The sequence below is a fragment of the Limanda limanda genome, chromosome 16 (genome assembly GCF_963576545.1).
Source record: "Limanda limanda chromosome 16, fLimLim1.1, whole genome shotgun sequence".
NCBI classification, from domain to species: Eukaryota; Metazoa; Chordata; class Actinopteri; order Pleuronectiformes; family Pleuronectidae; genus Limanda; species Limanda limanda.
The window spans coordinates 13,288,807-13,304,476 of record NC_083651.1 but is presented as its reverse complement, the minus strand read 5'-3'; the positions used below and the strand labels follow the sequence as shown (position 1 = coordinate 13,304,476).

The window sequence follows — 15,670 nt, the reverse complement described above, 5'->3', positions numbered from 1 at the left end:
AAAAAAAATCTAATAAATTTATATATTTATATGTGAAAGTTGTGTGCACGGTTTTCTTCTTGGATGAGACGAGCTCACTCTATATTATCCTATGCTGATCTCTAGTGGACAAATGCCCAAACTGCACGTTACAAAAAATATCCCCTCTCCAAAATATTTAGTGTCTGCTTAAGAAAGATGGAAAAGAATAATAGCAACAGTTTGTGTTTGTCTGAATACATTTAATGAATCCACAGTTCATGGTCAGTTCTTGGTTAATTGACAAACAGCTTCAATAAACTCAACATACAGATAAACATTTCAATTTCTGAGGGAAAACATCTTGGAAAAGTGCCTTGGTTTTTTGGGACGGATCATTTAAACGTCTCCACCCTTTGAATAAACTCCCTCCTACCTGCACAGCTACAGACCAATATAAATATCAAGAAGACAAATGCAGACGGGCATAAACACTTTACATAAGTAATTCAGTATCAATCAAAACTTCTCATCTTAATAAATGGGAAACTTTTCTCTAGCAACTGTTCAGTCCTGTCGGTTTGGGAATGTAATGAAGGATAAGGACAAATCAAGTTTCTACATTTAAGGAAAGAGTATTGGGACAATATTTAGTGTTAAAACAAAACCACAAGGCTAACACTGACTACGACTTTGCAACTTATTCTCGTAGACGAATCCGCCAAATGCTGACTAGTCTCACAAACCACAACTGTTATTTTGACGTTATGCATTTCCTGCCTGTGGGAAGAAACAAGCCACTTGTACGTTGACGTCCACCTGAGGATCTTCCTTGCTTCTTGGTCACCGTGTGACTGTACGAGAGGAAAGAGCAGGACAAAGCTCTGTGCCGCGATCACAGCGCCACAGCAAACACACTGACCACACAGTACATGGTGCGATTCTCCCACCTCACTGTGCAGTTTCCTGAAAAACAGCACGAGAACATAAAAAATGAAGTCAAAGAGAAATTTCTAAGTTATATTATCCCATGAATGATTTGAACAGAATCACTCAAACACAGATATTGGAGCAGAAAACACTGATCGGGTAATTTTTAATAAAATGATATACGATATGGCACCCTATAAATGTTTATTCGTGGAAATTTTTTTGCAGAATTTCATATTCCAGTCCTACCTTATGAACGAGAGAATTTACAAAACAAAATATTTATTTTTTAATGAGGATGACCACACTTTGTAGTCAATGGCACTGAATTCCTGATCAGAGGCCTGATCTTGTTCAACCCAACTTCAATCAAATAAATGACGTTAAGTTTTAAATGTAATATAAATATTTAAATAATTTGAAGGTGCCTGTGTTTAAGACAATTGTGATTTTCTAAATTCTAAATAAACAAAAAGGGGTTTTGTATCAAAAATTTTCTATTTCTGAAATAAGATATGATAATAAGATATATGTATATTCAGGTACTAAGTTTTCCAAGATGTTTTTTGTAAACTATAGTTACTGGTATTAAACGATTTCATGTGATACCAGCTCTGATTGTAGGTTGTGTCTCACCGTCAGTGGCAGTGTCCCAGAAGCAGGAGTTGGCCGTGTGGAGTCCAGCACCGCTCTTCTGCATGATGGTACAGTTTACTGCAAAAAAAGAGATCAATATCAGTCACACATTTACCTCCATACACAACATGAGATCCGTCATGTGTTAGCATCTCATGTTACCGTACGTGATGGCTGCATGTGGTTGGCTCACCTATGTATTTGAACGAGCGTCCCTGTTTCACCAGGTGTGTCAGTGAGTGCTCCACTATACCGGCCGTCCACTGGTTCACTTGATTCTGATTATAATCTGTCCCTCCGAGGACACCTTCAATACACTGAGACCAAACCACAGAAGACAAACACCATCATCACACCAACAAGCAGATTTACACTGAAATACAGTTTACTGATGATTCCAGGGATTACAACTCACCTCTTTAACTGAGACAGTGGCCTCATCGGGATTGAACACAACCTGCAAGATGATTGAAATACATCGGTGTGAGTCTATTTGAGTTTTTGCAGAAAGTCATTTTAAGCAGAAAGAGTTTGATGACTTTACATTTTAAAAAGCTTAATTTTAACATAAAGCTGATAAGAGGAAACACAAGAGGGAATTCTGTGCTTTAAAGTTACAGCTTCCTCAATCAATTACTGACAGTAACATAAAATAAAATAAACTTATGCAAAGAGCTTTCTGCAACAAGGCATTTTTTCTCCTACAATACACATCAGGATGTTTACATAAAAACTACACTAACATCATATTCAAACACTTATAATTATTATATAAATTTGACCACATTTGTGGTTTTTACTCCAACATATATTTGACAACAGAAGTTACTATATATTCTGTGATTGTGGAATAAGATTTAGTGTAGCTGTATTTTTGAAGCACCTTCCATACGCAGAGGTAGATTCAAGGTGCTGAATAACAGGGACATTAAAAACAACAATGTGAAAAAAGAAAAAGAAAAGATTAAAAATCAGAGTTTAAAACATGTCTCAAGCCAAATAAAAGATTTAAATAGGTAAACGAAACACAAATGATAAATCTGTATGAAAACTGTAAAATAAACGTGCTTATTTATAGAATATAGTGCTACTAGTATAAATATGAATGATCTGACCCCACCCAGCCTTAAACACCGTTATCTGCAGCCATAGCTGCTAAAGCTAACACAAGCTAAGCAGCTCCAAAGCGCCTCGACAGTAAATGACAGCGGCAGCTTTGAGGCCACGTAAAGTGAGAAATAGTAAAGAATAGTTTCACCTCATCTCCAGAGTTAAATTCCTCCATCGTTTCCACCACAGACACAAACGTCTGCTTCCCTGTCTGTTGTTCAGATTGTTGTCGCTTAGCACTTCCGGTGGATTAGAGTCGACGAGGACAGATAAAGAGGCGTCCGCTCCTCCTAAAGCAGATCACTGGGGTGTAATGTTGCCCCCGTGTGGCTGAGTCCGCATACTGCACCACAATTGTTACTGTCACATTATATGATTGGATATTAATAAATATAGAAGCGGCATTTACATTTTGTAGTTAGTTCAACTGACCTAAACCTGTTTCATATAAATCAGGTAGTTGAATGTGTAGATTTTTTATATGGATAAATATCTATTTCCTCACATAAAAAAATATTGTTCTCAAATGTGAAATATTATAGGGACGCTGGAGCCAATCCCAGGTTACATCCCAGGAGACAACCTTTCACACTCAATTTCCCACCTACTGTCAATTTGGAGTCCAGTTAACTAGATGCTGCATGTCTTGGACCATGGGAGGACACATGACATATCTGAGAACCATTTCTGTGAATCCCTACATGTGAAATCTCTACGTATGTTAAACATGTGAAATATAACCTCACATGTATTCTTTGTGTGGGTTGTGTTCCTGTAATGAAGTGATGGTCATGACTAGATTTACTTTAGTGCTTTATCCATCAGGGACAGTACAACATTTTACTGTTGTGCTGTATCTGTTGTTCCTGGACAGTTGTTACAGAGTCACAATATAAAGAGGCATGGAATTGAAAAAGCACAGAGCAGAGCAGAAAGGGGAATATTAATGTTGGCAAAGAGATAGTGTGAGGGCATCATTATGCTCATTAACATGCAACACAGAATCATGGAATAGCCCACAGAGAGCAACATACATCAAACAGGGGCATAGATATAAATTACTGAGCGGCACTATAAAAGAAAAGCTCAGTACATAGGGTCAGAACGACAAAAACATACATAATCAGGTTATTATGAACACATATAGAGGCTGTAATGATCAGGTATAATGTTGTCTTATTTTAATATTCATGTATTCATTTGTGGGGGTTTCTCCTCATCATATCTGTCCTGTTTCCTTCCCCCAGCTAAATCTACTACTATTACATAAGATGTAATTCTGCAGCAGAGACACAGACTCCCAGAGGAGCTCATAGAGGGAAAAGGGGAAATCCATAATACATAATCTACCAGCAGAGACAGCAGGGAGTTCCCCAGAACATATAGAGTCCAGCACTGCAGAACAGGGAGATGACTTTGGACGGAATCCCCTTTTAACTGGACATTGATGTTTATTAAAACAGAAACTTCAAGTTTAGTGAGGACATCCCAACCTGAACCTTAAATTAAACCTAAAATTAACTTAACCTTAACTGAAATCTAATGTAAACCCAAACCTAACTAATTGACACCATGAGGACATGAGGAATAAAAGTCTCCATAATGTGACTTTTTAAACCGATTTAGGTCCCTGCAACATGGGGAATACCTGAAGAGACACACACACATACATTTGTACATCTATCTTAGTGAGGACATTTATTGACACAATACATGTCCTAGCCCCTTACCCAAAACTTAACCATCCAAACTAAATGCCTAACCTTAACCTAACCCTAACTCTGAGCCTTAAACCAAGTCTCGACCCTCAAACACCCACCGAAAGTGAGGACCGGCCAAAATGTCCTCACATTCCCAAAATGTCCTCACTCTGCAGGTTGTAGGCACGAAGTGGTCCTCACAAAGATATCTGTACAAGTACATTCACACTTACACTCACACACGCACACACGCATGCACGCGCACGCCACGCCCCCTCCGGTCGGGAACACCCTGGCCGTGGTCCCCTGTCTTCAGACGGTGCTCGCTGCACCGACACGCCGACGCTCGGGCTCTGATCCCCGGACACCAGCTTCTCTCCTGCCCGCCGTGCCCCCCCTCCTCCAGCCCCGCAGCCCACAGGTAAGACCCCGCCGCAGCTCCCCGGGTCCGGGACACCGAGCCCCGCCGAGCCTTCCTCTGGCATATGGCACACACACGGTCCGCCGCTTCCGCTTGTTCCCGGTGAACGGGGCTTTATTTGCCTTGTTTTAATGATCTTGTGTGGGGGGTGGGAGGGAAGGGGCGGCGTGTCCACCGTCACGACCCTCGGAGCCTTCATGTCGGTGGGACCAGACAGAGACACTCCACCGGCCAAAGTTAGGCGCGTGTGTGCAGGTGCAATGCAGCAAAAGAAGAAGAAGAAGAAGAAGAAGCTGCTTCTCCTGGTTCGTGGTCTCGACGCCGGGTTCTCACCTGCAGTCAACTCAGGTCAATTCTATAGTCTGCGGAAACAAATCAACTTCAGGTGGAAATATGTGACACCTGCCATGTAACATTTGACATCTATTGCACTTCTGTCCGTCCTGGGAGAGGGATCCCTCACTCTCTGAGGTTTATTACGTATTTACTACGTTTGTCCTTACTCTTGCTGCGGGTTAAGGACAGAAGATGTCACACCATGTTAAAGCCCTATGAGACAAATTGTGATTTGTGAATATGGGCTATACAAATACAATTTGATTGATTGATAACATGAAGAAGCAGGGCAGCAGTTTGAACAGACAGGATGTGTGGATGATGTTATCTCCTGGTTTGGTGAAAAGATTTCCTCTCTCGGAAACGTTTTAATCGCTCTGATGTTCCTACAATATGTTTGTGCCTCATAGTTGATATTTGATAATGACCTTGTCCATGTTACTTTAGTTTAATGTGGAATCACCAGAGCAGCCCACAGCTCCTCAGGGATGATGGAGACGGTGAAATGTGACAGAAACACAGCAGAGCACTCAGATACAGAGGAGAGAGTTTTCTGTTATTTAGTTTAACGCTCATTGATTATTAACGGGGTAAAAAAAAAGGATAGAAACACATCTGTATTGAAAGCGACACATTTAAAAACTGCAGTGTCCAAAATGAGCATAAAGTTGAATCTCTCGTTGAAAAGTGGACATTGTAATGTTCACGATTCATTGTTCTACATCAGCTGGGTTTACATGATAAGCTGCTGGTTCCTGTCATCATGGTCAGTGGGTGCTCCAGGACTGATGAGGCATTCAGGTCCACATTCTGACCTCATATCAATCCAGTGGTGAAGTTTCGCCTCAGATTAGCTGGTGTTTGATTCCCCCTCACTTTCAGTGCATATGAAAAAAATCAGCAGGATTTAAAGTCCTGCCCCAATAAGGTGTGGGTCTGGTTTTCTGAATAACATGATGCCGACAGAATGCACATTATAATTGGGTTGTTGGAGTTGCCTTGGTTTCTTTTCAATCAATTTAGGGATGCAGCAAATCAATATGACTCATTATTGATTGATCACTAAATGGCAAATAGAATATGCTTGTTTTGTCCAACCACTGCAACAATAAGTCTCTAATCCCTTAAAGCAAAAGCAGCAAGTCCTTCTAATCGAGATTAAACTGAGAAATGTTTGGCTTTTTCTCTCTCTAACTGATCAATAATTGAAATTTGCAGATCAAGATTTGAACCGACTACTTGATTTAATAGCTATTGCGTGTTCAGGATCTCCGGCTGCAAACGTGTTGACGAACTCGTGCTTTAGTCTCATCTGCTGCATCAGGCCTGCACATTTTAATGAAGCGGCTTGAGCAGCTAATGCAGTGTGAAGACGGGGAAAAGGTCACATCAACTTTCAGCAGAGGTGATTAGATCTGTCGCCCTGTGGCAGCTGCTGGTCAATGTGGCTCCTTTACATCGACCTGAGAAGCCGACGTGTATCCAGATCCTTCCCTCGGCAGACGTCACTCAGAAAACACAAAGTCCCTGTGTTCAGACCGCGGCCAATTAAAACAAAGAATTAGTGCTAATTAGTAAAAAACAACACCCGTGAGTTCATTCATAACAATTAGTTTCATTATGAGGCCCCGCAAGTGGCTGTAATACATAAGTGAGCCGTCTCTTTAAGGTTTATTTGTAACCAGCCCTGACCAATTTTACATTGCTGTTCCGGCCTACAGTAATTTGTCGTCATGACGCTCCCCCAAATTGCTTCACTCGGCTTTAAGAAGCACACGCTGCGTCTGCTGAGGCTGTTTTATCGTTGTCAGAGGGAGAATGGCTCCCTGATGATAACTGAGTTTATACTGCACACACACACACACGCGCGGCTGGAGGAGGAGAGAATAAATGGGCGAGCAGAGGAGGAGTAGAGCCGGAGAATGAAGGGATTCCCTGATTTCTCTGTGTGCAGGCAGCAGAGCTCATCCAGTGGAGCAGAACAAGAAAGCCCCGGGGGAGTGCAGTCACACAGCATTAGAGGTCTGCTTTCTCCAAGATCCTGCAAAGACGGAGCAGAGGTGTGTGTGTGTGTGTGCACATTCACACAGACACACATTATTATGCATTTCTGCAGGCTTTAGCTCATGGTGCCAGACGGATATGCTCTGTCCGACAAAACCAAAACACTAGACTATAAATACTATATTTGTTCAAATGTCAGAGTCTGGCTTTTTCGTGCCATTCAAAAAAATATCTCACCAAAGTGTTTCATCTGTCGAATGAATCCAGAAATCTCTGTCTGTGTGTATCTGGTTTGGATATCTCAAAAAACTTTCATCTTGGCATGTGTCTGGTTAAGGGTCCAAAGAAGGAAAACACTTTGAACAAACAGCCCACCAGCGCTCTGACTTTGTCAATCTCAGTAATGTGCGTCTTCACAAAAACAACAACAGATTCTCCCCTTTCTGGCTTCACCTGCACTTTGAATAAACAGGTGCACGATTCCGTGTGCAGCTTCAGGCCGCTGCAGACTGAGTGCAGTAGCAGGTCTTTATTTGCTGCAGCTTAATTACTGCAGTTCACTTTTACTGTTTCAGGAAGCTATCTGCCACCAGCCTCACCACAGGCCAATCAAACAGGCTGATTTTAGAAGGAGGATGTCAGTGATGTTTCTAACACGTGTGATGGACGCATAACTGAAAAAAGCTCCAAAGAATTCAAATATCACAGGAAGAGGCTGATGCAGACGTCAAGTTTGAAAGACGATGAGATTTGAGAGCTTTCGACACTGAGACCAGAGTTTGGTGTCGATGTGCTGTGAAAAAAAATACATGATTTTCACAGGGGAATCAATACTTCATGTCTGGCCTGTTCCGGTCAACTTTCCAGACATTTGCCCGAGTTCATGAAAATGGCTCCAGGAACCAGAATTTGAACCCAGAGCCTTCTTGCTGTGAGGCAACAGTGCCACCGCTGCAATTTATGATCAATTATGAGATGCTGATTTCAAGTGTGGACAGGAAATGCAAAAATAGAGATGCATTGAATCCCAACAAACAAACTATTTTAACACATTCAGATGGTAAGATCAAACGACAGCGCTGCAATATGTCTGCGTGGGATATTATCTCAATCTCACAGTTCTTTTATTATTATTATCTGTTGACTAGAACTGCTGGCATCCTCTTTGAATCTCACATACATCCTCTTTACATTTCCCACTCCCTTGTCTACCAAACACCGAGCTGTAACAAGACAAGCGCCTTGGAGATACACGCACGTCTCGTCCGCACTGACGATTATCTTATTAAAGCCTATTGTAATGTATGTGATAATCTGCGTTATTATATCATTCATATCCAGATAAAACCCTGTAAGCTGCTGTAACAGACTGCGCTGCTGCATTGACAGATCTCGGTGGTGCCGTTCTGTGCGGAGTTTCCCTCCCTCCCACTCATTGATGCCCTTCTCCTCCACGGCTCTCCTGTGTGTGCTGCGTAACCGTTTGGTATGCAGTCTACAGCCCCGGCCTCAGAGATACATTGCGTCCCCGTTCAATCACGCAGATGTGGGAGGAGAGGAGAGAAGAAAAGAAAAAAAAATCTGAAAAGCAGAAATGTCATTTGGAGGCACTGCTGAGAGGAATGACTCAGTTCAGTAATAGATTGCCGGTCACAGAGCGATGCTTCTGTGTCGCCCTGCACCGAAACCTCTAATGTGGACAGACACATGCCTCTGTGGGCGCTGTGTGCCGCTCATGCTGAACTGAGCCTCTGAGGGCTGTGATGGAAAAATGGGACACTTCAACATCGAAATCAGGCCAAAGGGGTGGACACACATGCAGGCTCAAAATACCACACCCCCCTTCTCTATTCACATTGCATGATTATTTGCTTATTTCCCAGGACCAGGATCTTGACCAGTGTTTTGGTAAAAGTCAACACAGCTGAGTGTACATCACACACAGACAGTAATTCGATTCCTTGTTTGCAAGTCGTGTACATCAAGGTGTTGAATCAATAACTGTGTTTGAGCAGATCAAGGCCATTGTAATGGCATCACTGGGTGGAAGGGAAATTAAACCACAGTGCTGTTTACTAATGAACATTTCTGTGGGAAGGTTCAGGGAAAGTGATTCAAAACAAGATGAAAGAATCTTCCATCAAATTTCGTTTTGCTCAAATAATATTCATTTAAAATCTGAACTCCATTAACTGCAGTTTGACAAAATAACCTGAGTTCAGTGGAGTGTATGTTTAATCATTTGCTTCAGGGCTGTGATGTGTTTGAAAGCTAAAATGGCACTTTAGTTAAGATTGATTCCCTCAAATCTGTTGGACGATTGTAATTACATTTGCAAAAGATGCTGACAAAATGTGTGTAATGATATTTTTAATATATATATATAATAAACAGTGATTATATATTGATATTATTGAAAGGAGATGAAAGGGTAATGCAAAGTTAAAGGAACAATTTGACAGTTTGGGAAACACATGTATTTGCTTTTCGCTTAAAGTGAGACGAGAGGATTGATACAACTGAATATGAAGCTATAACCAGCTGCTAGTTAGTTTAGCTTAGCTTAGCACGAGGACTGAAAACATGGGGCGAAATTGTTAGCAATGCTTAGTATATAGACATATGATAGCGTTGTGTTAATCTTACTTTCTCTGCATGAAAACAAAAAGTTGCATGGCGTGTGAACAGCACATAATAGAGGCCTGGAGCTGTTTATCTTCTGCTGAGGAAATAGACGATGTTTTATTCTTCATCAGGTCAAAGCGATTGCTCTTATCAAGGCAAGGTAGACGCTCAGATGGATTTATGATGTCATTATAGGTGGAGACCAACAGGTGGAGGATTAAAGGGTAATTCCCAGTGTCGTAATAAGTATTAATCATCAGTTTCAGCAGGATTTCCTGTCAACGCCACCCGTGTTCGTTGTTGAGAGCGAAATCAATAAAGAAACATCTGTATTCATGGTACTGGCTCACAGCTACACATGTGATAGAAGTCAAATTGGCCTCTTTTGCTTTAGTCGTTGACTTCTCTGACCACATCTCGCTCTCTCTGTTTTCCCTTCACATGAGTCGGATCACAAGAGGAGTGGTGTAATTCGCGCACCTCTAGGTGGTCGTTTTATTTCCTTGCGTAGTGAAGTTTCATTGTGCACCTGATTGTAAGAGCCATCTGGAGTGTCAATACTTCCTGGGCTGAATGTTGGTACACACATCTGCTGTGTTTTATGTGCCCATGGCAGTCAGAGCTGAAGGTTGTGGTAACACCTTCTAATAAAATGTTTCTAACCTGGAATAACTGATTTTGTTAATTGTTTGGTGATGCTTTAAAGATTACTTACATTAATAAGTACAAGCTTTGTGTTGGCAAGTTGGTAAAATCCTCCTCCACCAAACTTGTTGCAGAACATCTGGTCTTAACAAGTCGGGCCACTGGGAACAGGCATCGTGCAGCTTGTCTGTCTGTCCTTATGTCCCATTCTTGTGAACACGATATCTCAAGAACGCCTTGAGAGGATGTCTTACAATTTGGTACAAAAATTCACTTGGACTCATGCATGAAGTTCTTAGAATTAGGTTGTCAATGGTCAAAGGTCAATTTAGTGGTGACCTCACAAATCCCTTTTTGACTTAAGAACGTCTCTAAAAAATCTGTTCAAATTTGGCACAAATATTCACTTAGACTTACCGATAAACTGATTAGATTTGGGTGGTCAGAGGTCGAAGTCATGTTGGCTTTACTGAACTTTTTTTGGCCTCTTGTTTAGCATATGTCAAGTCTGTCTTTAGAGAATTTCTTCATATTGGGACCGGTTGTCACATTGGACTCAAAGATGAACTGAATATAGAGTATTTCAGCATTCAAAGGTCCAGTGACCTCATTGTCTGGAAAAGAGTCTGGCTAGTGATAGTTTTTTTTTTTTTGCTTGATACTGTAGATAAATGCAGTCAGAGCTTTTAGAGCTGGAGGATTTAAGTACCACCTGTCTGAAACTGTTTTCCTCTTTGCTGAAAGATGTTAATCCATCGATCCCCTCTCCAGTGTCGGTCAGCTCAGACACCCATCTGTTCTCTAAACGCTGCATTTCATTGTGCATCTGTCTCCTTAATGTGTTAAAACTAAAATGACACAAGGACTAATCTAAAAAAAATATTTAAATCACCATCCATTTGCATCCACTCGGCATCAAACTACACACGTTTTACAGGTTACACTCAGATTAACGCTAACTCAGAAGAGGCCAGAACTGAAAGTGGGTTAATAAGATCCAACCTCTATCTGGAAACCTCTTATCGCTTGTTCTTTAAGTGCTCGTGCAGAGAAGTATTGAACACATGAGGCTGAAAACCAAAAGTGGAAAAAATCTTAGATTTATCTTTTCATAGTTTCTTGAAGACTCTTAAATATCAGTTTTCCATTTGTTTTTGCAGAAGGTGTGCGAGAAATGAAAAATGAAATGGTCATTTTTGTTTCGCTAAAGCAAAAGATTTCAGACAATCTCCAATAACCGTGTAGTTGTGTGTGTGTGTGTGTGTGTGTTTGTGTTACAACCAGTCTGCCGGCACCCGAGCTGCATGCTAAGCCTGACCGTTGCCAGATCGTTGGCATGGACGGCAGATTGTGGAAGATTGTGGCTTGAAATCTGGACCGTTTTCACTGCAGCTCCACAGAATAATCAAGAAGCAAACACACTGGTTTACACAGGGTGCAGATGGGGAAGAAGAAGGGTGAGGAAGGGGGGGTGGATATGACCTGATCTGGTCAATTTTATCACATTTAAGAGTCGATTGCGTTACATATCATGATAAATGATCCAAATCATTATTTCCTTCTAGGCTAAATGTTGAGTTTTGCTTGTTTATTAATGTAGATTTTTAATTGTGGCTCTAATGTATTCTTTATGGTCATGACAAGCACTTGCTCACAACTTTTCTCAAATCCCTGGCAGAACAATCAAAATACGTTAAATGATTTTGAAGTCAAAATGTGCAAAATTAAGTAAAAACCTTCAGTTTTTCTTGTTAATTATCTTGATAGCAAATTATCGTTCCCAATCATTACATGGAAATTAATTCTGTTGAACATTTATCACACATTTGTTATATCATCTAAGGAAAATTATATTACAACAATAATTGTTATTTTATCATCCGGCTCGAACAATTTAATGTGCATTATGCATTGGAGTCATGTGGATTATTTGCTAGAAACATAGACATAAGAAAAGAGAGAAAGAGGTGGATAATTATTGAGTTGTGTCCGTCTCATTTCATAAGATAATTACTGTATTTATCATTTTCATTCAGCGGCATCATCAGGTTCATGCAAAGAGGTTGTAATGTTATCAGTGAAACGGCTGCAGATACAATGAATGAACAATATGCAGCACATTATATGCCAGGCTCTTTGTTTTCCTGCCCCCGACTTAATTTGAACATGACACACTTTACAGTGAAGAGGCTCTCGATGCTCTTTAACGATGCTGGCGCCCTGGCTGCAGAGATGGTACAGATGATGTGTTGTGATTGGTTCTCCACTTTTGTCCAGACAAAATAGCCTGATAACTTCTTCACAGGCAGGGCCGGAGTAACACAATACACGGACCCAGCTGTGGGGTTGGGGTAAGTGTCATCTCATGATGTTTACACCATATTTACAAGCAACCGAGTAGAAAGATTATTATTGTCAGTGTCAAAAACTAACTTTGTTCCATTAACACACTGTAATTCAGCTACAACATTTTAGAGTTGCTATAATCTTCTCATATCCGATTTCACTCGGTTAGAAGCTGCAACACAACAAAAGTGGCTAATGGGCTACTGTGCTAGTTTAGCATTAGCGCTGAAAAACATTTACTTAGATGATCGAATGTGGTAAATGTGTCCCTGCTAAACATAATCATGTTAGCATGTATCATTTTTCAGCTGGAATCACTGCTGTGCTGAAGTCGGAGCTGCTAACTCGGCTGTAGACTCGTGTTTAAGCACCAAACTTGAATTTAAGTTGAATATAAGCTTCATTAGTTTGATGTTCAGTTGGACTGAGCTCTGATTAGTCTTCTTCTTCTCTGCACTGCACAAAGGCTTTTTCGTCATGCTTCACTGGCTTGAGCCTTCGAAGGTCAGGAAATGATCTAAGGCCTTTTTCTTTGTCTTATTCTTGTCTTGTGTAATTCGATTTCATCATATTAGGTTATTTTTTAACGTGAGTACGTTTTGTAGCGCATCATTGTGTAAACAAGGGAGGAACAACAGTTTTTTTAACTTATGAAAGTGTTGAAATAAATAAACCTGAACCTTGTTTAATTTCCCTCACAGAAGTCATTCAGATGAAAGTGGAAAGTATTCAGGAAAAATCTGCTTTATAACTGTGATCACACAATAATTGCTCTGTACGTTATCGGCTAAATGAGGAGGAGGAAAGTCTTGAGCTTTGCTTTAGTCACATTGAGCCTCATTCTTAGATGTGCCGTGACTGAAAATCAGAGATTTCAAGGTCAGAACATTTAACCTGCATTGAAGTCATGGCTGAGTGCCTGTTATATCTGTCTGATTCCTTTTCCCCTTAAAGTCCTGATCTCCTCTGCTTTTATTCCATGAGTCACACCCAGCTGCTCAACACAATCAACTAAAGCAGTCATCCATGCCTAGTCTCCGGCTCTGTGCGTTCTCTGCTGGTCTGCGTGCAGCAGTTGGAGGCCACGCTGTCGTTTCCTCTTAATTATGGCACGAAACGGCACAAACAACCCATCATTGTGAGGACAATCAGCAGCGTTCAGATAAGGAGAGTGAGTCCAGTGAAGGTTAGAGTATAGACGAGCACAACGTGGAGGGAGGACTGCTGCGAAAATAAGAGAGGACAGCTGACAGGGAGGCTGTGGATAAGGTTTTTAGAGGCACTAACTCTGTTGGTTTGTTTTCCCTGTTTTCTGCTCCATCGAGCCCCGCAGGAAACTGTGGAGGCGTGCAGGCCTGATAGGTCATTACTGACAGCAGCTCCTCGGAGAGCTGTAATGTTACGGTGGTAGTGACATGTGCGCGATGGCTGCAAGGCCAGTGCTTCCAGTGTGCAGGATCACGATGCATGTATTCTGGAAAACAACCCTGAAACTTGTGGTGGAAATATTATTTACTTAAATAAATCGACCAACACTGGAGAATACATTTATGTCCTGCCGTGAAAAGGTACTTATTTTTAAGTCTGCGAACTGGCTGCGGTGTTGGTCATCTTCACAGTTCTCACTCTATTTAATTCATCCATGATCTGCTCGTGCTGCCTGAGGGGAATGTCAGTCAATTGTCACTCCAGCCTCCCACTGGTCCTGAGCTTGCTGTTTCATTGTGAGGAGCCACGAGGTCAGAGCTTTGATGCTGTACATAGACTGCATTAGTTATAATATCCAAAAGTCGTGGAATAGCAGTGGAAATAGTATTCATAACATCTTCTAGTAGAAACTCATCTTATTGTGGAGAGGAGCTCTGACTCGAGTATATGGAGTGAAAAATGAAAAACGCTGCAGGAGATTGTCTCGGTCAGATGTGTTCCCAGCAACAGGAACATTTCTGGAACATTCAGTTGAGGGGAAGCGCCTGAGGAGAGCATACAGGAGGCCAAAGCCAGGAGAACAAAAGCTCTGCAATCTCGTTGTCTTTGCCAGTTGACATCTTCGTCTGTGTTTTCTACATGTATGGCTCCTCTTTCTCTTCCTGGGTTATTTATATTCTTTCAGTTTTGAGTCCATCGCGTGTAAGAAACATAATCAACATGCCCGCTCTGACTATTATGGACATTTTACGAGGGAGTTGCCAGGAAAAGTTCCAGTAAATCAAATCAAATCAAAGTTTATTGTCACATGCACCGTAAATGTCAGTAAATGTCCTTAGTAACTGACTCAAACAATTTTATTTTATCTGTCTCTTGTGTACGAACAAGTGCAACATCATGAATGCATTTGCAGAGGCACCATCAGAAAGCAAGTGATGTTATCCCCTTTATCATGTGTGACGTCTCTCCGTGGTAGAAGCCGTTTCACTCTGGTCATTCAGTACTCTGATAAACATTTCTTCCTTTTTCGAGAGTTGAACTGGTGTATTCCAGGACGTCTTTCCACGTCCTTCCTCTCCCCTGAGGGTTAACTCATCTCCGGTGCGAGCATGATTATTTGTCGGCAGCCAATTTAGAGATTAGATCAAAAGCATTGGCTGCTGTTCTGGTGGCAGCTATCTTTCTTTTAGCTGCAACCTGACATCACCACCCTCCCTGTGGACCCATGATTAGAAGCAAAAGGCCAAATCTTGTGAGGACAGAATGCTAGTCACCATTATCCGAGGTGTCAGGCTTGACGTAGGTGAGTTATTCATATCGCTGTCTAATGTCGCTTCATTACCTTTGAGCCAAGCGAGTAATTACGGTTTCAAATTGGATTCTGATTGACAAACCACGACAGGCTGTCTTTCAGCAGAGTTATTGACTTGGGGAGAGTCCGCAGGACCAGGAGCGGTGACGAGAATGTTTGGAGACAGATCCTCGCTTGATTGGAAGTGGCATGGACAGTGTGTCTGACAGGTCTCAAGGC

At 41.5% G+C, this 15,670-nt stretch overlaps 2 protein-coding genes across 4 annotated transcripts in view; one reads left to right on the top strand and one right to left on the bottom strand.

The window, feature by feature from the left end:
* Window positions 1-200: 200 nt before the first annotated feature.
* LOC133021516 (dynein light chain Tctex-type 3-like) lies at window positions 201-2,884 on the bottom strand. The gene is made up of 5 exons (XM_061088407.1): window positions 2,783-2,884; window positions 1,940-1,981; window positions 1,718-1,841; window positions 1,525-1,602; window positions 201-924 (listed from the first exon to the last, which is right to left on the bottom strand). Exons 1-5 carry the CDS (start codon window positions 2,807-2,809, stop codon window positions 854-856), a joined length of 342 nt encoding a protein of 113 aa, XP_060944390.1. The 5' UTR covers window positions 2,810-2,884; the 3' UTR covers window positions 201-853.
* Window positions 2,885-4,668: 1,784 nt separating this feature from the next.
* Window positions 4,669-15,670, top strand: part of sytl5 (synaptotagmin-like 5) — a 42,192-nt gene continuing 31,190 nt past the window's right edge. For all 3 annotated transcript variants that reach the window (XM_061088414.1, XM_061088415.1, XM_061088413.1), the window contains exon 1: window positions 4,669-4,755. The gene's annotated coding sequence lies outside the window, so the exon portion shown is untranslated. The remainder of the gene's footprint in view (window positions 4,756-15,670) is intronic.

What these genes read in the sequence shown, in the direction of transcription:
- LOC133021516 (XM_061088407.1), bottom strand. Translation starts at nt 2,809, where the DNA reads ATGGAGGAATTTAACTCTGGAGATGAG. An exon ending in AATTTAACTCTGGAGATGAG is followed by an intron (nt 1,982 to 2,782) that starts GTGAAACTATTC and finishes ATCATCTTGCAG; the next exon opens with GTTGTGTTCAATCCCGATGA. An exon ending in CTGGGACACTGCCACTGACG is followed by an intron (nt 925 to 1,524) that starts GTGAGACACAAC and finishes GCTGTTTTTCAG; the next exon opens with GAAACTGCACAGTGAGGTGG.